This window comes from Lagopus leucura, unplaced genomic scaffold (genome assembly GCF_019238085.1).
Source record: "Lagopus leucura isolate 7727_CA_CO unplaced genomic scaffold, USGS_WTPT01 Super-Scaffold_100044, whole genome shotgun sequence".
NCBI lineage: Eukaryota > Metazoa > Chordata > Aves > Galliformes > Phasianidae > Lagopus > Lagopus leucura.
This window is the reverse complement of record NW_024962291.1, coordinates 175,676-192,326: the sequence shown is the minus strand read 5'-3', so window position 1 is coordinate 192,326 and position 16,651 is coordinate 175,676. Positions and strand designations below refer to the sequence as shown.

Below are 16,651 nucleotides of genomic sequence, written 5' to 3'. Positions count from 1 at the left end.
CTACAAGTGTACTTAAGAGTCTGAGACCACTGAAGTGATCTGACACCTCCTTCATTACTTCTCTGATTTCACATCCTAATTCCCATCAGAAAACCTAATTACTTCGAAGCTGAAATATTTTCATTAGATGGGTCACCAGACTTCCAATTAGCCTGCCAAACAATCAGTACTGCAGCTGAAATCGCAGCGCAGGTTTGCTATCTGCAGGACTATTTGAACAAAGAAAAACATCGTGAGTATATTGTTATGCTGTTAATCAGCATGAAAATCAGCTGGGGTAAAAACAACACATGCACAGGAAAATCCCTCCTGGATAACAAAGGTTTAGAAAGCTGAGGTAGCTGGTGCTGGTTTATAGGCAAACTAGTCCTCTCTTTTGTTGGAACTACTTAAAAAAATGCAAGGAGTGAAATAAAGGCTTATATTAAACAGAGATGAGATACTGCTAGGCATACACCTGTATAGTGGCCTGTTTTTAAACCACGTGTAACACACAGCAAAATAGAACAAATGTATGCAGCATATCATATACCAAAGTATATCAATAATATGCAACAGAGCGTGGTAAGTAGCACTACAGTTCATACTGTTCAAGGCTAGTGTTATAAGCTAAGATTAACAGCCTTAACATATCTGTTTGGTAGGACATGCTGAAAACCCAGACAGAGAGAGCTTCAAGCAATCGACAGAAAGCCTTACCATTCAGAGCCTGGACTGTACAAATTCAAGTCATGAGGCTCTTGACACTGCTTCCAGGAGAAACTATTGATTAGAAATTTCATTTGTAACAAACTAATATTGAACTGTAATGTATATTCTGGATATCTGTTGTTGAACAACTTCCATAATATATCATTACACATCTCTTGATTTTTTTAAGGAAGCTAACTCTTATCTTAGGAGAGCACTTAAATTCTATGTCAACAATGGAAGAAGTTTAAACAACTGAGCCTGAATAATAAAAATCCACTCCCCCTTCCAGAGCACCTATACATACCTTCCCCACACCTATTACAGCCTTTAAGGGAGATGGCAGCCTCTCAAACCCTCTTCCAAAGCATCTTTATTATCAAGAGAAGCCACGTCATTCTAGTCTTATCTTTAAGTGTAAATTGTGTTACAAGCTACCCACCTCATATGTTTTCTCCAACTCTGTTTGGAGTCCTACCACTACGACCGTTTGAAGGGACAGACTGTAGTTTTCTTTAAATGTAAGGTTAATTTTAGAATGGATGACTAAAAATACCAGCATTTCTATTTTAAAAAAGAATTAGAGTAGTGCTTTCTGGAGAGAACAACATTTTTTTGTTGTTGTTCCATAGCCTGAGTTTAAGCTGTGGTTGCACATAGGGAAGTGGGCATTTGAGTCACACAGTCCCAAGGTGCTGGGAAATTTAGACATTCTTCTTGAAGTGTTTGCTTTTCCTTCCACAAGGCCATATTGAATAGTTTAATTAAAGCATCAAAAGGATGATAGTCATTAGTAAAAAATACCCAACAGCCCTTGTTCTGTGACACAGAAAACTCAAGCAAGACAGAAAAAAAGAACAACTACAAAACTATCTACTTCAGGGCTTTGAAAACAGACCACATACACAAAGAGATGAGATAGAACAGAAAGTCAATACATCCTTACCATCCACAGCTTGGTGCCTGCAGAAAGTTTGCCGTGTTCAGCAAACATCCAGCCATGATAGGAAAGCAGCATTTTCAGGGAGTACCTCATTGTGACAATAAGGGCAACCCAAAGCCCTGTGCCAAAAAGTATTCCACTCACAATGTTCTGTGTTTGGTTTGACATATAGCCACTATTTAAAACAAAAGGCAGTATGAATCAGTTAACGTCAGTTTAAGTTTTAAGGAGAACTTAACATTACCAACCTACATTCTGTGGTACAAAGGCAGGCATTGTGCAAGTTTTACACCTGTCTGCTCCTTGTTATTGAACTCCTTTCCAAACTTCCTCTCCCATGGCCAGAACTAAGGCAACAGGAGTTGCCAAATGCACTTCCCAAACACGTATACAACAATGCAGTAATACTGGTACAACAACCTACACATTTAATAACTTCATGCATTAAGATTTACGCTTACTCTATCACAAAGACACTGTTCAAAGACTGGTATGCTTTAACAGGATTTAGATGAAAAGCAATTACACATAAAACTGATTTGGTTTAGAGAACAGTAAGTTTTCAGACTACTTACGTTGTATCAAGGGTTCGGTTGATTTTCGCTATTATTCCTAAAGAAGGATCAATTTTGGCATACATTGTTGACATCACACCCACAACTACAATAAGCCAGCTAGAGGGGCTAGCAGGATAAACACCAGTGATAATTCCATTCTGGAAAGAAAAGCCTTCACATAATTTTTTCATACCAAAGCGGTTGACTTCATATTACCATGGAAAGAAACAAAAATCAATACATTTAAGTCATTTAATTTTAAACAAGATTATCCAGCATTTTTTTCATGGATTTTAGCTAAGTTCGATTGCTACCGAAAATTCTCACAACAATACCAGTAATTACTTCATAGATTATGCAGTTTGTGCCACAAGTTCTAGTGAAAGCACTGCAATCAGCAAAGTTCTTTGGAATAAATGACATTTCCAATTATGATTCCATAATCCCATTATTAGCCCTTCCTAAACAAATACCTGGGAAAAGATTCAGAAATCTGAATCTACAGGAATCTACTGGACAAGATTCAGAAAATTGTCATTTAAACTGTCTGTCTCAAAGATACTTTTCTTAAGGCTACTTTTTAAAAGTATGTGAAAAAGACACTGAAGTCAGCCTGTCGCTTACCTCATGTACTACTAATAGAATAGATACCATTTCTGATTCTATGAGCAAAACAAAACAACAATCAGAAACATTACTGTTTGGTGTAATTTATTCAAGATGGATGTTCAGGTACCTTTGGAAAATAACAAACATTTTTTCCTAATTTGAAGATTTATTTTTGGTAAAGAACACATAAATCAAGAATGTAGTTTTGTACCTCTGCACCCACATGATTTTGAAAGTCATGACTACATTTTTGATCTATGCAAATAGATAATATTTAATTCTATGAGCTGTTGAGAATAAAATAAAGGTATTATTAATTTCTAACACCCGCTTCATCTTGATTCCATAGAACAGATAAAAAAGAAGAATCCTTTCAGTCTTGACATTGTACTTTTAGCACAGCATCAGCCAGCGCTGATGTTTCCTTACTACCCTTGTTAACTAAAATTCACAGAAGTCATTTGCTGTAAGGAACTTCATATGCCAAAGAGGCCTAAAAATTAAGTTCTGCTTAAACAAAACTATATATCTATGAGAACCTTAAGTTTGGTAGGCTTGACTAGTTTTAAGTACCTTGAATCTGATGAACTTTTTCTTCCATGAATGGACACCAGATAGGTAAATTTGTTTGAGTGCCTCATGGCTCATTCGCAAGTCAATCCCATCTGGAGTTACTGTAAATTGAAATGCTACTGCTTGATGAGCTTCTGCCATTTTTGGAGAGAGTTCTGTTAAAAAAAAAAACCAAAAAGAAAAAAAAAATTAAGACTCTGTACAAAGGTACTAAAATCATAAGCATAACATAATAATTCCAGGGGAGATTCAGGTTGGACTTCAGAAAATACTTCATCTCAGAGTGGTCAGGCATTGGAATTGGCTGCCCAGGGAGGTGGTGGAGTCATTGTGGGGGTGTTCAGGAAACATTTAGATGTTGTACTGAGGGAAATGGTTTAGTGGGGAGCTATTGGTGATAGGTGGACGGTTGGACTGGATGATCTTGGAGGTCTTTTCCAACCTTGGTGACTCTACGATTCTACGATAATCAACACCATTTGGACCAGGGCAGCACTGACGTTTTTCTGTAAGCGTAGCACTTTTGCAAATCTCAAGTTTAGACTTCTTAATTAAAAATTAAGTTCCAGTTGACCTTCATCCCTTGCTAAACCGCTTGTTAGAGCTAACAAGTACAGTTTAGCAGAGCACTTCAAAAGTGGTCTGTTGTGACTTCGCTCATCCTCGCTGTAAATATTCTACAATGCCAAAATCATCTGGAACGTGGGAGAAGAAACACAAAGGTTCGTGTATGAATATACAGTAAAGGAATGTAAACACTGGGAATGCTGTATTAACAGGACTAGGAAATAAATACACAATGTAGAAAGAGTATTAGGGTGAGATGAACAAGATAAATGCTGTTGCACAACATCTAGTAAGGTAATTGACCAACAGGTAGTGCAATATTTATAAAAGTACCTATCTCTAGGTCAGCCTCCAATGATCAGCCTCTGGATATACAACTGCTCCTAGAAGAGCTGATGGCAATCCAAAGACCTCCCAAATCCATCAGTCGCTGCTGGGGAAGGCAGAGGCTCAAATCTTGGTGAATCAGGTTTCTGGGCCTCCAGAAACTAAGCTAACGCTCATGATACTGTGATAGAATGCAATTTCATCTATGCATGCACAGTGTTTCATTAGGACAGCAAAAAAACAAAACTGGTTTTGAACACAAGTTCCAAGACAAGCACTGTATGCCCTCCTTGTAACAGCTGCAATTTGTAGTACTCCATGACTCAGTCACTAACAACTGCTTATTTATAATGGCCTTGTTGAAGGCAAGTATCAGGAAGTCAAAGTCAGCTGTGTACTCGTTCATGTGAGTTGCACACCATCAGCTCTACACTGAGACCAAAACTGCATGAGCAATAAAACAGAGACAGGCAGTGGTTAATACATGGTACACCCTGGAGTTAATACATGGTACACCCTGGACTCGACAGGGTTTGCAAAAACACAGAGCAATTAAAGAATTCATCATAAGTCTAGTGCTGTTCAGACAGTTTAAAAAACAAAAATAAACCCAACCATAGCTCTAAGTGGAAAAACAGGCTCCTCGATTTGTCTCAAGAAAGGCCAACTGACTCTCCAGTTCACTCCTGGAATTTTACATTCTGGGATGCCAACGCATCAGCAGCAGGTCAGCTGGTTTCCACTACCCTTCAAGCCCCCTGTGGCTCCTCAACCTGAGAATTCATAATCATCCTCCCTCTGTTTCTGAAGAGAAAGAATTTCTGGAAACCCTCTCACTTAAGTACATGCATTTGTATTGTCCGAGGTAGGAAAAGATTATAAATAGCATTAATCATAAACAGCCTCATATTTTACTAAATTTAGTTCAATGGTCAGGCTAAATTTAAATAAGCTTCAATAAGGAAAACATTCCCTATAGCCAAAGTACAAATGAAAGAACATTAAACCAGCAAGAATGAAACCTGAATCAAGTAACCAAGCACAGAAGACAAGGATAGTTAGAGAACTGCACTGCTTGATCCTGAAAGATATTAAAGCATCACACAGCATGCCTCTCTTCATATCCTTTTCCTTTACTGAAGAAAAACCAAGTATCTCAGACTACTGTTTGATTGAATTATGATGGCTGAGCAGCAAAAAGACTTCCTGGAGCTCCTTCCTTTGAACACTTCTTTTAGCCTACACAGGCCAATTCAATCATAAGCTGCCCAACACTTCCCCTCCTTTGCATTCCTCCACTGTCACGTGCTTGCTAACAAAGTAGGGAAAAGGGCACCGGCCGAAGGAGCATGCGCTGGATTCTCAATTTGACTTGCCAATGTTAGTAAGGCAGCGCCCACATCCATCAGCTTGCTAACACTGAAACAATAACTTCTCGTAACTCCAGGCGTTTCGGTCAGCAAATGCAGAATAACCTTTCCCAGCCATAAACAAGAGCTAAGCAGTTTGGCTGATCTTACTGAAAGGAGAAGAGAGAAATGAACACATGTTCACCATCAGCCTGAAGTGGCTATTTTCATCCTTTGAGTGTTATTTTCCTAGTATTAACATACCTCCAAAACACGCCTCGCTCCTTACTAAAATCAAACAGAGTTAAAGGAGAAAGCTGCCTGCTCCTTGTTCTTTTCTGGTTTCAGTTCAATTCAAACACGCTGTATCAGCCACTAATGCTTCTCCTTCCTCCTCTTCATAACTCAGCTTAAGCCAATCAAAGCTTGCCACAATTTTCCTCTTGTTACAAACAAAATGCTGGTAGGTTGGAAGTAAGCTTTTTCAGCTGGGAAAATACACGTCAAGTCCTGATAGACCTCACCGGCCAAAAATGCTATGACTGAAAATCTGTATTGCTGTCTGCTACACACAAAGCCTCTTCACTGTGCTATTGTTACACCTTTACTGATGCTACAGTAATAATGTTTAACTTTTTAGCTTCTACTGCCCATAGACTCAATGATTTCAGGGTGCAGACGCCAAAGAGTCCACTTCGTATTACAACCTATGTGTCCTGTAGCCACTGAAGGAGATGAGGGTCTCCTATTTAAATGTAGTTTTTACATCCTCTGCTCCTTTTCCTGCAAACAAAGCAAATTCACAAATGAAGGGTAAAATGAAGAGATCTCTTATTCACAGGGCCCAGAACTGCCAAAATCTGGGTTAAAGACTTAATTCTATGACTCTTGCTTGCAAGCAAGCTCAACAATTCAGTTTGAAGCTCTCTTCGTGATATTTTGACATCTATTTGTACATTATGTGGAGCACACATCTGCCAGGAATCAAACTCAGCTTACACAGCAAATCCCCCCAATTCTTCTACTCTGACAATCAGTGGTTGAGAATTTTCTGAGAAGAGCAATGACTGCTACATTGTTTCTCTGAGAACATCCCCCACATAGGACCCCACCAAATATAATGTTGCTGGAGCTCTCAGACAGACATCTCCAACACCCTGACCGCAGATTGCTCCCTGGTGGCAGGCAGACTTGAAGCATTACACATCTCCATGCTAAGAGCTAAATTATGCTGCTGGATTCAGAATCACAGAATGGCCCAGGTTGGAAAAGACACCACAATGATTATCTAGTTTCAATCCCCTGCTGTGTGCAGGGTTGACAGCCACCAGACCAGGCTGCCCAGAGCCACATCCAGCCTGGCCTTGAATGCCTCCAGTGATGGGGCACCCACAGCCTCCTTGGGCAACCTGTTCCAGTGCTTGCAAGCTGTTCCAGAGCTTAAAAGCACCTGAAAAGCTTATAAACTCACGCAGGTGCACACATTTCTTCTAAGAAATAAAAACAGTTAAGCTTCCCTTCAGGAGATGAGCTTGATGCAGCTTTCGGAAGAAATGGTCATTAAAAAAAGAAAAAAAAAAATCATTTGTTATCTATTTTGTCGTTTTAGGATAGATCACCAGCATGCAAATGCTAAAACATCATAACCAGATACTAAACTAAAAGCAAGATAATTCCCAACACTGAGGTGTCTAAGCACGGAGGCCGGCTGGAAAGCCAGCCTGAAGCAAGTTGCACAGCAGCCAGCAAGGTGCCCTTCAAGCAAAGGTTAACAGCCCTGAGGTGCATTAGGAGCAGTACTGCTAAGAAGTCAGGGGAGGTGAGTCTGCCCCTCTCTAGCTCTGCTCAAGTCCCGTTCTGAGAACCGCCTTCAGTTCTGGGCTTCGCAGTACAAGGGAGATGAAGCAACCAGAGTTCAGTGAAAAGCTGTTGAGAAGATTAAGAACTTGGAACATCTCTCCTATGAGGACAGGCTGAAAGAGCTGAGACTGGATTGCCTGGAGAAGAGCAGGCTTGGGGGATCTTACCACGTCTGTAAACACCCAGAGGGAGAGTGCAAAGAGGACAGAACCAGAAGAAAAGAAGCACTACATACAGAGCAGAACAGGAAAAAAACCCAAGAAACTGCACGGAGCACCTTACAGGCAGCACATTTCCCTTTTGTTTAATCTTACTGCTTCTTATAGCCCATGTATGTACTATTTATGGACCAAGCATAACATTTCAGGAAAGCATACATGAAGTGAAAGCTGAAAGAACACCTTCAAAGGCATGGAATAAAAACAATCAAGTCAACAGCTCAATGCTGACTTCAGAAGAAAATAATTAACATAGTAAAAAAAATCCAAAGTTCTCAAGTCATGATAAGTTCATAGCTCCCTTGATGATGTTTACTCTGGATGGCCTGGATGTGCAACACAAAGCATTCAAACTCCAGCAGTCAGCATCTGTAGCATCTCATTTGCAGCAGGGCCTGAACCCAGGAGAACAAAACTCCCAATTCACCATTAGTGCCACTTACACTGTACATAAATACAAAAGCTTTCTGAAAAGTAGAGTTTCAACTGGCTACCTAGCAGAGATTCTTTCTGAAACTTAACATAGACATCTTTAAAAGTAGATCTCATTTAAAAAAATAGGTCTGATGAAGAAATCCTATGCACAAACAACTCAATTGCTTTGAAAGACCATCATGTCTTAGAAGACAAAGTAGAACCAGACAAGCACTCAGGAAGTGCTTTCTGCAACTGACAGAAGCGTACAATTAATCCGGAGGACAGAAAGTTGGATTCCACAATAGAATTTACATACAGACGTTTTTGTATGAACTTTATAGACAGATGGAGGCATTTTAAATACTGCTACAGTGAGAGCTGGCTGGTTTAAAGGTAGCAGGCAGCTTTCTGGTGCTGACCTTAAGTGCTGTACCTTAAGTGCTGGTGATATAAATGGTGGGAAAGAACACAAATTCCTAGTAGTAAAAAGTCCTTGAAACTTAACGTCATGTGTGTATTCATTGGAAAGGAAAACAATGACCCTTCTTATCCACTTGAGGCCCTGTATTACCAATAACAAAACCTGGGTGACTTCAGTGATGTCTTTTCAGAAAGTCTGCTACAGGTGCAGAAGATTCATTCACTGAAACGTATGCTGTCAGCAGTATCCAGCATCGATGCAGTCAAAGTCACATCTGCCGTTATACGAGTGCTTCCCCACCACTACCTGACAACCTAACATCAGACAGGATTTGGGTAAGGCAGGCAGCTAACCAGAAGATGCCTAAAGCAGTTTACAAGAATCTGGTGCTCCATTGATGAGCACTTGAAGGAAGTTAAAACTAAAGCATCCCATTTAACAGAAATACAAAGATGAAAGTTGGCTAATTTTATTTGCATATAATTTCCCAAAAAAGGTTGCTATGCCTCTCAAAGGAAAATAATTTTTTGATCTCCAATTCTCTTCATATTTCACTGAGAAATATGCAGCCCAAACATTTAATCATGACCAAAAAGGCTTTTGTTTATTGGATGTTCTACCAGCTAATACCACTTTCTTGCGGCCCATCTTAGAGATCTAGAGCTTTGCAAAAAGGTAACGAGATCCCTCAGGAAGAATAAAGAGCTTATTCACAAACCACGTGATATTTTGCAAGTGGCTGACTTCTGAACTTACTATACAGATTAACCAACACTGTTATTCAGTTAAGAATTTCTACTTCAGAATAGCTTGCTCACGTACAAACCTTCAATAATAACTAATCATGCTTGAGCTGCACTTATCACTGGCTACTTTACATGCTTAAGTTTTACCAACAGTTCACTTCCCTACTCCAATGGGACTGCAGACACAAAACTATTAAGAGAAATCCAAGAGGAGCAAAGCCAAGTTTTTTCTTTTTTGTGCAATAAACAACCACGTGGGTTAAATTCAGCAGGTCTTCTCGGGTGAACCTAATAACTGCGGTACAGAAATAAAACAGAAACCAAACAATCACCCGCCTTTAAAACTTCCATTAAATGATAATGGGCTGAATGCTACGCTAACCTGACAAGTTCTCTCATGCCAGGCTAGCTGTAACTGAAGGGAGTTAAAACCAGTTTAAGTTTCCCCAAAAGCTGAATGCAATTATTTACATGATAGATCTCTCAAAGGATTGCCAAAATAGGATTACTGGGCCAATCCAATGATTGAGATGGCTTAAGCAAAGCACTGGATGAGATAGGAACTTTTTAATGTAAATTTTAGGGGTTATTTTTTTAGTTGTCATTATTGCTGTATAAGCAATAAGCATTGGCTTCCATCCCTCTTATCCTCCCCTATGGCTGAGGGCTGTAGTCCATTGAAATTACAATGTTTAAAGGATTTTCTGCACCTAAAAAATGAACAAATGGTGTGTTGCAAGCCCACCGAGAGAACTGAGTGCATGTATGTGCACAGGTACAGCAGCACTGGGACCTACTACAAACCTCACGTGCAGCAAGTTCGAGATCAGAACAGCCAAGCAGTGCGCAGTAACTCGTTGCCCCCACTGACAAAGCTATCAGCTTGTGTCCCATTCTCAGCATTTTCCAGCATCACTTATGGGGGTAGAATAGATAACCTCCAAACGCAGCTTCTTTGAAATTTTGGCCCAATTTCCTTATCCCCTTCCCAAAGGCTAAAATGGGATGGCAGGCACATGTGGAAGGACAGTATGAAAACAGACAAACAGACCAAGGAATGAAATGCAAACATACCTGAACAGCTCTGTATTCCTCAAAAAAGAATTTGTGATCTGCTTGTCCCCCAGAGATCTTCTATCCCACAGACTCACTGCAGCTGGGTTCTTGAGTAGGTCAGAACACGCTCAGAGCCAGACTCATCCCAATGCTGTTAGCTGCTAATAGCCATTAAACGATGGCAATGACAAACAGTTCACTGTAGCTCTGAAACAGAAAGTCAAGAAAAACAGTTTGAGCTTTGATTCACACAGGGCTTTCAATGGCTGTGAGGGACTGGATCAAACTGGAAGCCCTCAAGTAAAATTTATGCCAAAGGAAAGCATTGTCACAAAGAGTAGTGTGAAACTGTTTTCCACTACACTGCACGAATATACTGGATTGATCTGGCTGTATTTAGCAGGCCTAAGATGGTGAATAAGAGTTCACCCAGTGCCCTGCTCCCCTCTTAGCTATTTCTGAGGGCTGAAATTAGCGGCTGTTGGCTTGTGCAACAAGCAAGGTGATCTCAGTGGCCAGACCCAAAGGCCAGATTCATCGTGCGGTTTAAGACATCCAAATGCAAGTTCCATCCTGCAGGCTTTAAGCTCCCATCAACCTTGATCCCACCAAGATTTCTTGGAGACACGTTCACAGAACAGGCTGCTTTCACCAGTGCCTCCAGGAGAAAAGACATGGATAGATAAGCAGCTGTCTTCCCACCTGCAGAAATTGAGGACAGTCAAGCAAAAAGCATAAGAAGACCAGTTATAGCAGACGTGTTCATTACTAGACTAACATTAATGAATTTTAATCCCTACTGTGTATGGATCATATAGCCTCTTTTCTCTTCCTGAATATCATGCTGCTCTACTGGATGGTTCCATGATGTTACTCCACCAAGAACAAACATACAACAGCAACACTGAACTGCTCCACAGCTGTAATCAAAACTGCAACTCTTACAATTGTTGCTATTTACATTCTTTTCTATGAGCAGTAGGACATACTGAACTTCTGCTAAGCCTTTTGCATCATCCTGATCTTCACTGCAACACACATTAGATTGTACACATTTCATTCAATAAGCCACCTCTTCTCATCTTCTCAAAACTCAGTCATCTTGACAAGTAAGAGATAAACACAAAAAAGCAAAATGCTGCACAGCTGCTGCACTATGCAGAAGCCTCCCACACCCTCAAAAGCAAACCTCTGGGCTCTGAGTATTTTATTTCTTTTAAAAATGCTGCCATAAAAAACATTATCCGGGCATTCACAGAATGGCTCGGTTTGAAGGGACATCAAGGACCATGAATCTCCAACCCCTACCACAGGCAGGGGCACCAACCTCCCCATTTAATACCAGACCAGGCTGCCCAGGGCCCCATCCAATCTGGCCTTGAACACCTCCAGGGACAGGGCATCCACAACCTCTCTGAGCAGCCTGTTCCAGCACCTCACCACTCTCATAGTAAAGAGCTTCCCCCTGACATCCAACCTAAATCTTCCCTCCCTCAACTTCAAACCATTTCCCCTTGTCCTGCTGTTATCTACCCTTTCAAAGAGTTGATTCCCCTTCTGTTTGTAGGCTCCCTTTAAGTACTGAAAGGCTGCAATGAGGTCACCCCGCAGCCTTCTTTTCTCCAGGCTGAACAAGCCCAGCTCCCTCAGCCTGTCTTCGTAGGGGAGGTGCTCCAGTCCCCTGATAATTTTTTTTGGCTCTCCTCTGGACCCCCTCCGACAGCTCCCTGTCTTTCTCGTACTGGGGGCTCCAGACCTGGACACAGGCTCCAGATGGGGCCTCACAAGAGCAGAGTAGAGAGGGACAACCACATCCCTGTCCCTGCTGACATTCAAACCACTGCAGGTGTTTTTCCACTTCTCCCTCCCTTTGCACTAAGTACCTTCTGTGGTCACGCAGCAAAGAGTTGTGCTTAACTTCCTGATGGCAGCAAATATTTCTGTAACGTCTTCGCTTTCAGCAGCCCTGCACCTGAAGCCGTCCACCTCCCAGCACCTCTGAAGTCCTACAAGCTGACCACCACATCCAGTGACTGAAGACAAACGGAATGAATTGCTCCCGATGATCATTCCAAGAGTGGAATGAGTGAGCATGGAACATTTTACTTATATTGGAACCGATTATTCAAATAACATTAACTTAGACACGGAAGAGAGGAATGCTTTTTAGTCAGACAGATGCCGTTTTTCTGAGCAGGTGGAATTTGGGACTGCACTACAGCTCCGTGCAGGACAAAGGGAACGGCTTCAAAATATAAAAAGACGCACTTGGCTTTTATTTTAAACATAAGCTTCCACTTGAGTCACCTTCACAGAAGGTTTTCCAAAACTGCTCACGCAGTCATGCTCCAGTTGCAGCTCTCCAACAGTGTGTGCACGCAGCGAAAGCAAACATCCCCTCCCCGCCAAGGGCACACCGGCCCTCCCCTCACCCTCCAGACACGGCCACGTGGAGGAGCGGCCCGATCCCAGGGGAACTCGATCCCAGCTCCGTCCCGGGACGCCCGCAGCCCGGCCGCTCAGCCGCGCGCGCGCCCCCGCGAGCCAGGCCGGCCCACGTGACCGCGGTCGGGAAGTAGGGGAAAGGTCGCGCCGCCGCAGCGCCGCGCCAGCGCGCCCCGGGCGGCTCCCGAGCGCTGCCAGCGCCGGATAGAAGTTACTAAAGAGAAGGAAGCGGACTCTATCTCAAAGGCAGCAGGAGAAAGCGACGTGCTTTGCCTGCATAACGTTCTGTTTCCAGTACAGCTCGCAGTGTTACGACCCCTCGGTTGCGCAGCGTTAAGGTTTCCTCTAAAAATAAGGCTTTCTTGCTCCCTAACCAAAGCTCAAACACCCCCAAGCTCCAAAGAGCCCTCGGAGATGCTATTTCTACAGCTGTGCCAGAGCTCTACCTCGGTGCCAGCACGCAATGCCACGCTTCCCAGTCCGCATCGCTCACCCACAGCGTTACAAAGCGGTAACGATTCATTAGCACCAAAGATTCGGTACGGCCACAATAGGAAAAGCACCGCTGCGAAAGCGCATTCCTAACCCTCATTTAATGGTTCACCTCAGGCAGAGGACGCGACCCGGGCGTCGGGAAGGTCAGAGAGGCAGGAAAACACAGTGCGGGAGAAACCGAGAACGAAAGGCACCAGAGCCGCCCCGGTCGAGAACACGGCAGGAGGAAGCGAGCCGCGCCCGGCACAGTGCGTCCCGCTTTGGGACCGGCCGCCGCGCAGCGTGCGGGATGCAGGGAAGGGCCGCCCCAGGAAAGGCGCTCCCTGCGGCAGTTCCGCCGGCAGCAGCACAGAGCCGCGTTCCGCCAGGCTATAAATAACGAGACCGGCGTTTCGCGTCGATCCTGCCGCCTGAACTCGAGCAAGAAGGCAGAGATGGAAGATGCGGCAAAATGTCAGCGTGCCTTTAGCAACAAGTTCAGCGGGCGCTGCCGCCCGGCTCGGCGCCCCGAAGCAAAGCGCGGACGGGAGGAGCCGCGTCCCAAAAGCGCCGAACGAACGTCCCGGCCCCACGCGCGCACGCCGCATGTAGGTCACGCACCGCCCGCCGCCGGGCGCCGACATCCCAGCGGCCGAGGTCGGGCTGCGGCTCTCAAGTCGCGCGGATCCCCGCAGCCCTTCCCGACCTGACGGACGCGGCCCCCGCCGCCCCCAAGCTGCTCCTCGCGGCCACCGGTGCCCACCGCTCAAGAGAGAAGAGCTGCAGCCCCGCGTCCGCCCGCAGCGCCGCCCCGGGGCCCGCCGCCGCCCGCCGGGCCTCCGCCCACCCGCCCGCTGACAGAATGGCGGTGCCGCCGCTCACCGGCTCCGGCTCTCAGCGTCCCACAGCCGGCCGAGCAGGAGCGAGCGGCGGCACCGACGAAGAGCAAGTGGGAACCGCGGCCGCTCCCCTCACACACCCTGCCAGAGCCGCGCTTGCCGCCCGCACTCTCATTGGCTGCCGGCGGCGAAGGGGGCGGGCCCAACGCAAAGGGGCATGAGAAGGGGGACGCGGGGCGCTCCCCGGGAGGGCGGGGCGGGGGCGGGAAGGGAAACGGGTGGCGATAGGCTGAGGTTGGGCGGCTTACGCGATGTGATTGGTTAGGAGCGCGTGGGCGGGGCGTGAGGGAGCCGCTATGGTGGCCTGCGGGCTCGGGGCTCAGGTGGGGTCGTGGAGTGGCGGCTGGGAACTTACGGGTACAGGTCTCTGAGGAGAAACAGCTTGAGTACGAAGTCAGCGCTTGAGGATGTTTGGTTACAGCACGATCGCAGCAGGAAGGCTACTCTGTCCCTTCCAGGATGAGGGCACGACCTGTCGAGCTACAGTCTGCCAGCACAGAGGCTCTGAAGCAGCACAAGCTGAGATCCATAGGCTTTCCCTGCGTAATCAGATCCACCCAGCCACGGCTGTGCTCCTGCCAGCTGCTATTTCCATGTGCCTGAGGGCTCCAAAGCATACAAACGTGATGAAACACAGATGCACTGATGCTACAGACTGAACCTCTCCTTTACCCTCAAGCTCATGCAACGCTAATAAAACACCACAGTGCTGGTTGGGATTTTCCCTTCCAGCATTCCATGCCCAATGATGCAGTTTGAAAATGATGGTATTATTCCAGGAGGAAACTTAAGGCCCAGAAGAAAACAAGGAAAAAAGGGAAAAAAGAAGAGGGATTTAAGTATTAGCAAGAGGGAAAGAAAGGGGAACAAAAAAAAAAAAATAAAGGAAAAGAAATCACTAAAAACACTTCCAAATTCAACAGCTTCCATGTCTGCATATATTTACCTATAACAAGTACAAATTGGAATTTGGTAACTTTCATCCCTTTGGTGTCCTTGTGTTCTACACATTTTTCACCATGCACAAAAACAACCTAGAATGTCATGAGTTGCTATTTGTGTTTGGTTTTTGCTGCCATTTTTACCTTCCAGATGCTTTTTACCTTTGAAATGTTAAAACCAACAAAACCACAAGTCTGCTTTCTCTCATTCTGCTTGGAGTTTCCTCATGTCTCAGTCCTCAGCCAACACTTTCATCTACACAGTAATGAGGTAGGAATCAGTCAGCTGGGAGCAGATGTTGCCATTGTTTGTCTCCTTCTCCAAAATCCTGAGCAAGCAGTCATGAATTAGGGAACACCCAGATGAAGCACTTACTTTATCATGGTGCTAAGCCCCATATATGAGAAGTATTGCATTACATGAAGCGGTATGATTGTGACTTAGCCAAACCAGACTTGGCTCTATTTATCTGGCAAATGTAAGCTTAGCATTACAGACAGCCCCGTGACTTGTTGCCAGTGGAACTGCCACTATCACCTGGGTCAGGCTCTACTCACCCATTAACCCAGATAAAGCAAGTTGGATACTTCCTGGGGTAGGGCTGTCCTATTCAGAACTTAGTCCATCTCTTACTGTGGCAACACACACTGCTGAAATGCTCCATCTCTTCTGCGCACTGTATTTTCTCTTCCTATAAGAACACAGAGTGATTGTGCTTCTCATGACTGCATCTGTGGTCCCCTGCATGCCTGCAGCATGGCCTCGACTTCTATTGTAACCTTTCACTGCTCAGGAAAGACAAGTTTGTTTGTTTGTTTTTCCCCTTACAACTGGCACATTTTTGATTTCTAAAAAAAACACGAGTACAGCACAGACAGCATGTGGTTGGTGCTGTAAGCCCCCTAGTAGTTAATTCTGATTCTTGTCATCCAAAGAAATGAAAATAATCAGCAACTGGTCACATTTATCTATATAATTTATATATTATATATTATATTATATATATATATTATATATAATATTATAGTATAGTATAGTATGTTATAATTATAATAATTTATATATTAAATTTATAATTAAATTATATTATAATATTATATATTATTATATATATTATTCTCATTGGAATTTTGGCACACAATATTATTGTGTGCAGTCTCAGTTGCTTAAAGCAGATATTTTCCCTATTTGGTTGCTAGTTTCATTTTAAACAAGACTAGGATTATTTTTTCCCCCCCCTCTTATCTCTTGTGATATCTAAACGTGAACACTTCATGGTTAGGACATAGTAACTCAGTGACCCATAGCAATTTACAACTGATTATCTGTGTGGCAAAACACATTGATAGTAAGCCAACTGAAAACAGCTCTGAAATACAGATTTCATAGACAGGTACGTGTATGCATGTTTGTATGCCAGGAGTCAAAGGTGAGAGCAAGGCAGGCAGTGCCCTCCCTACTAAGGGCGCCATCCCACAGCACCTAAGCAAGGCAAGCAGAACAGGTCCAGTGACATCAAACAGGGTCAGGCAGATCATTTGACACGTCGGCAGCAATG

At 43.9% G+C, this 16,651-nt stretch overlaps 1 protein-coding gene across 3 annotated transcripts in view; it reads right to left on the bottom strand.

The window, feature by feature from the left end:
* Positions 1-14,241, bottom strand: part of CPT1A (carnitine palmitoyltransferase 1A) — a 36,208-nt gene extending 21,967 nt beyond the window's left edge. The window contains exons 1-5 of one of the 3 annotated variants that reach the window (XM_042884526.1): positions 14,135-14,241; positions 10,352-10,540; positions 3,373-3,527; positions 2,209-2,348; positions 1,637-1,808 (exon numbers count right to left, since the gene is read on the bottom strand). In XM_042884526.1, the coding sequence (XP_042740460.1) occupies positions 1,637-1,808; positions 2,209-2,348; positions 3,373-3,513 (453 nt within the window). In that variant the 5' untranslated portion in view covers positions 3,514-3,527; positions 10,352-10,540; positions 14,135-14,241. Of the gene's footprint in view, positions 1-1,636; positions 1,809-2,208; positions 2,349-3,372; positions 3,528-10,351; positions 10,541-13,382; positions 13,533-13,873; positions 13,947-14,134 lie in introns of those variants that run through there. The other 2 variants (XM_042884527.1, XM_042884528.1) reach the window with 2 other exon arrangements.
* Between the last annotated feature and the right edge of the window lie 2,410 nt (positions 14,242-16,651).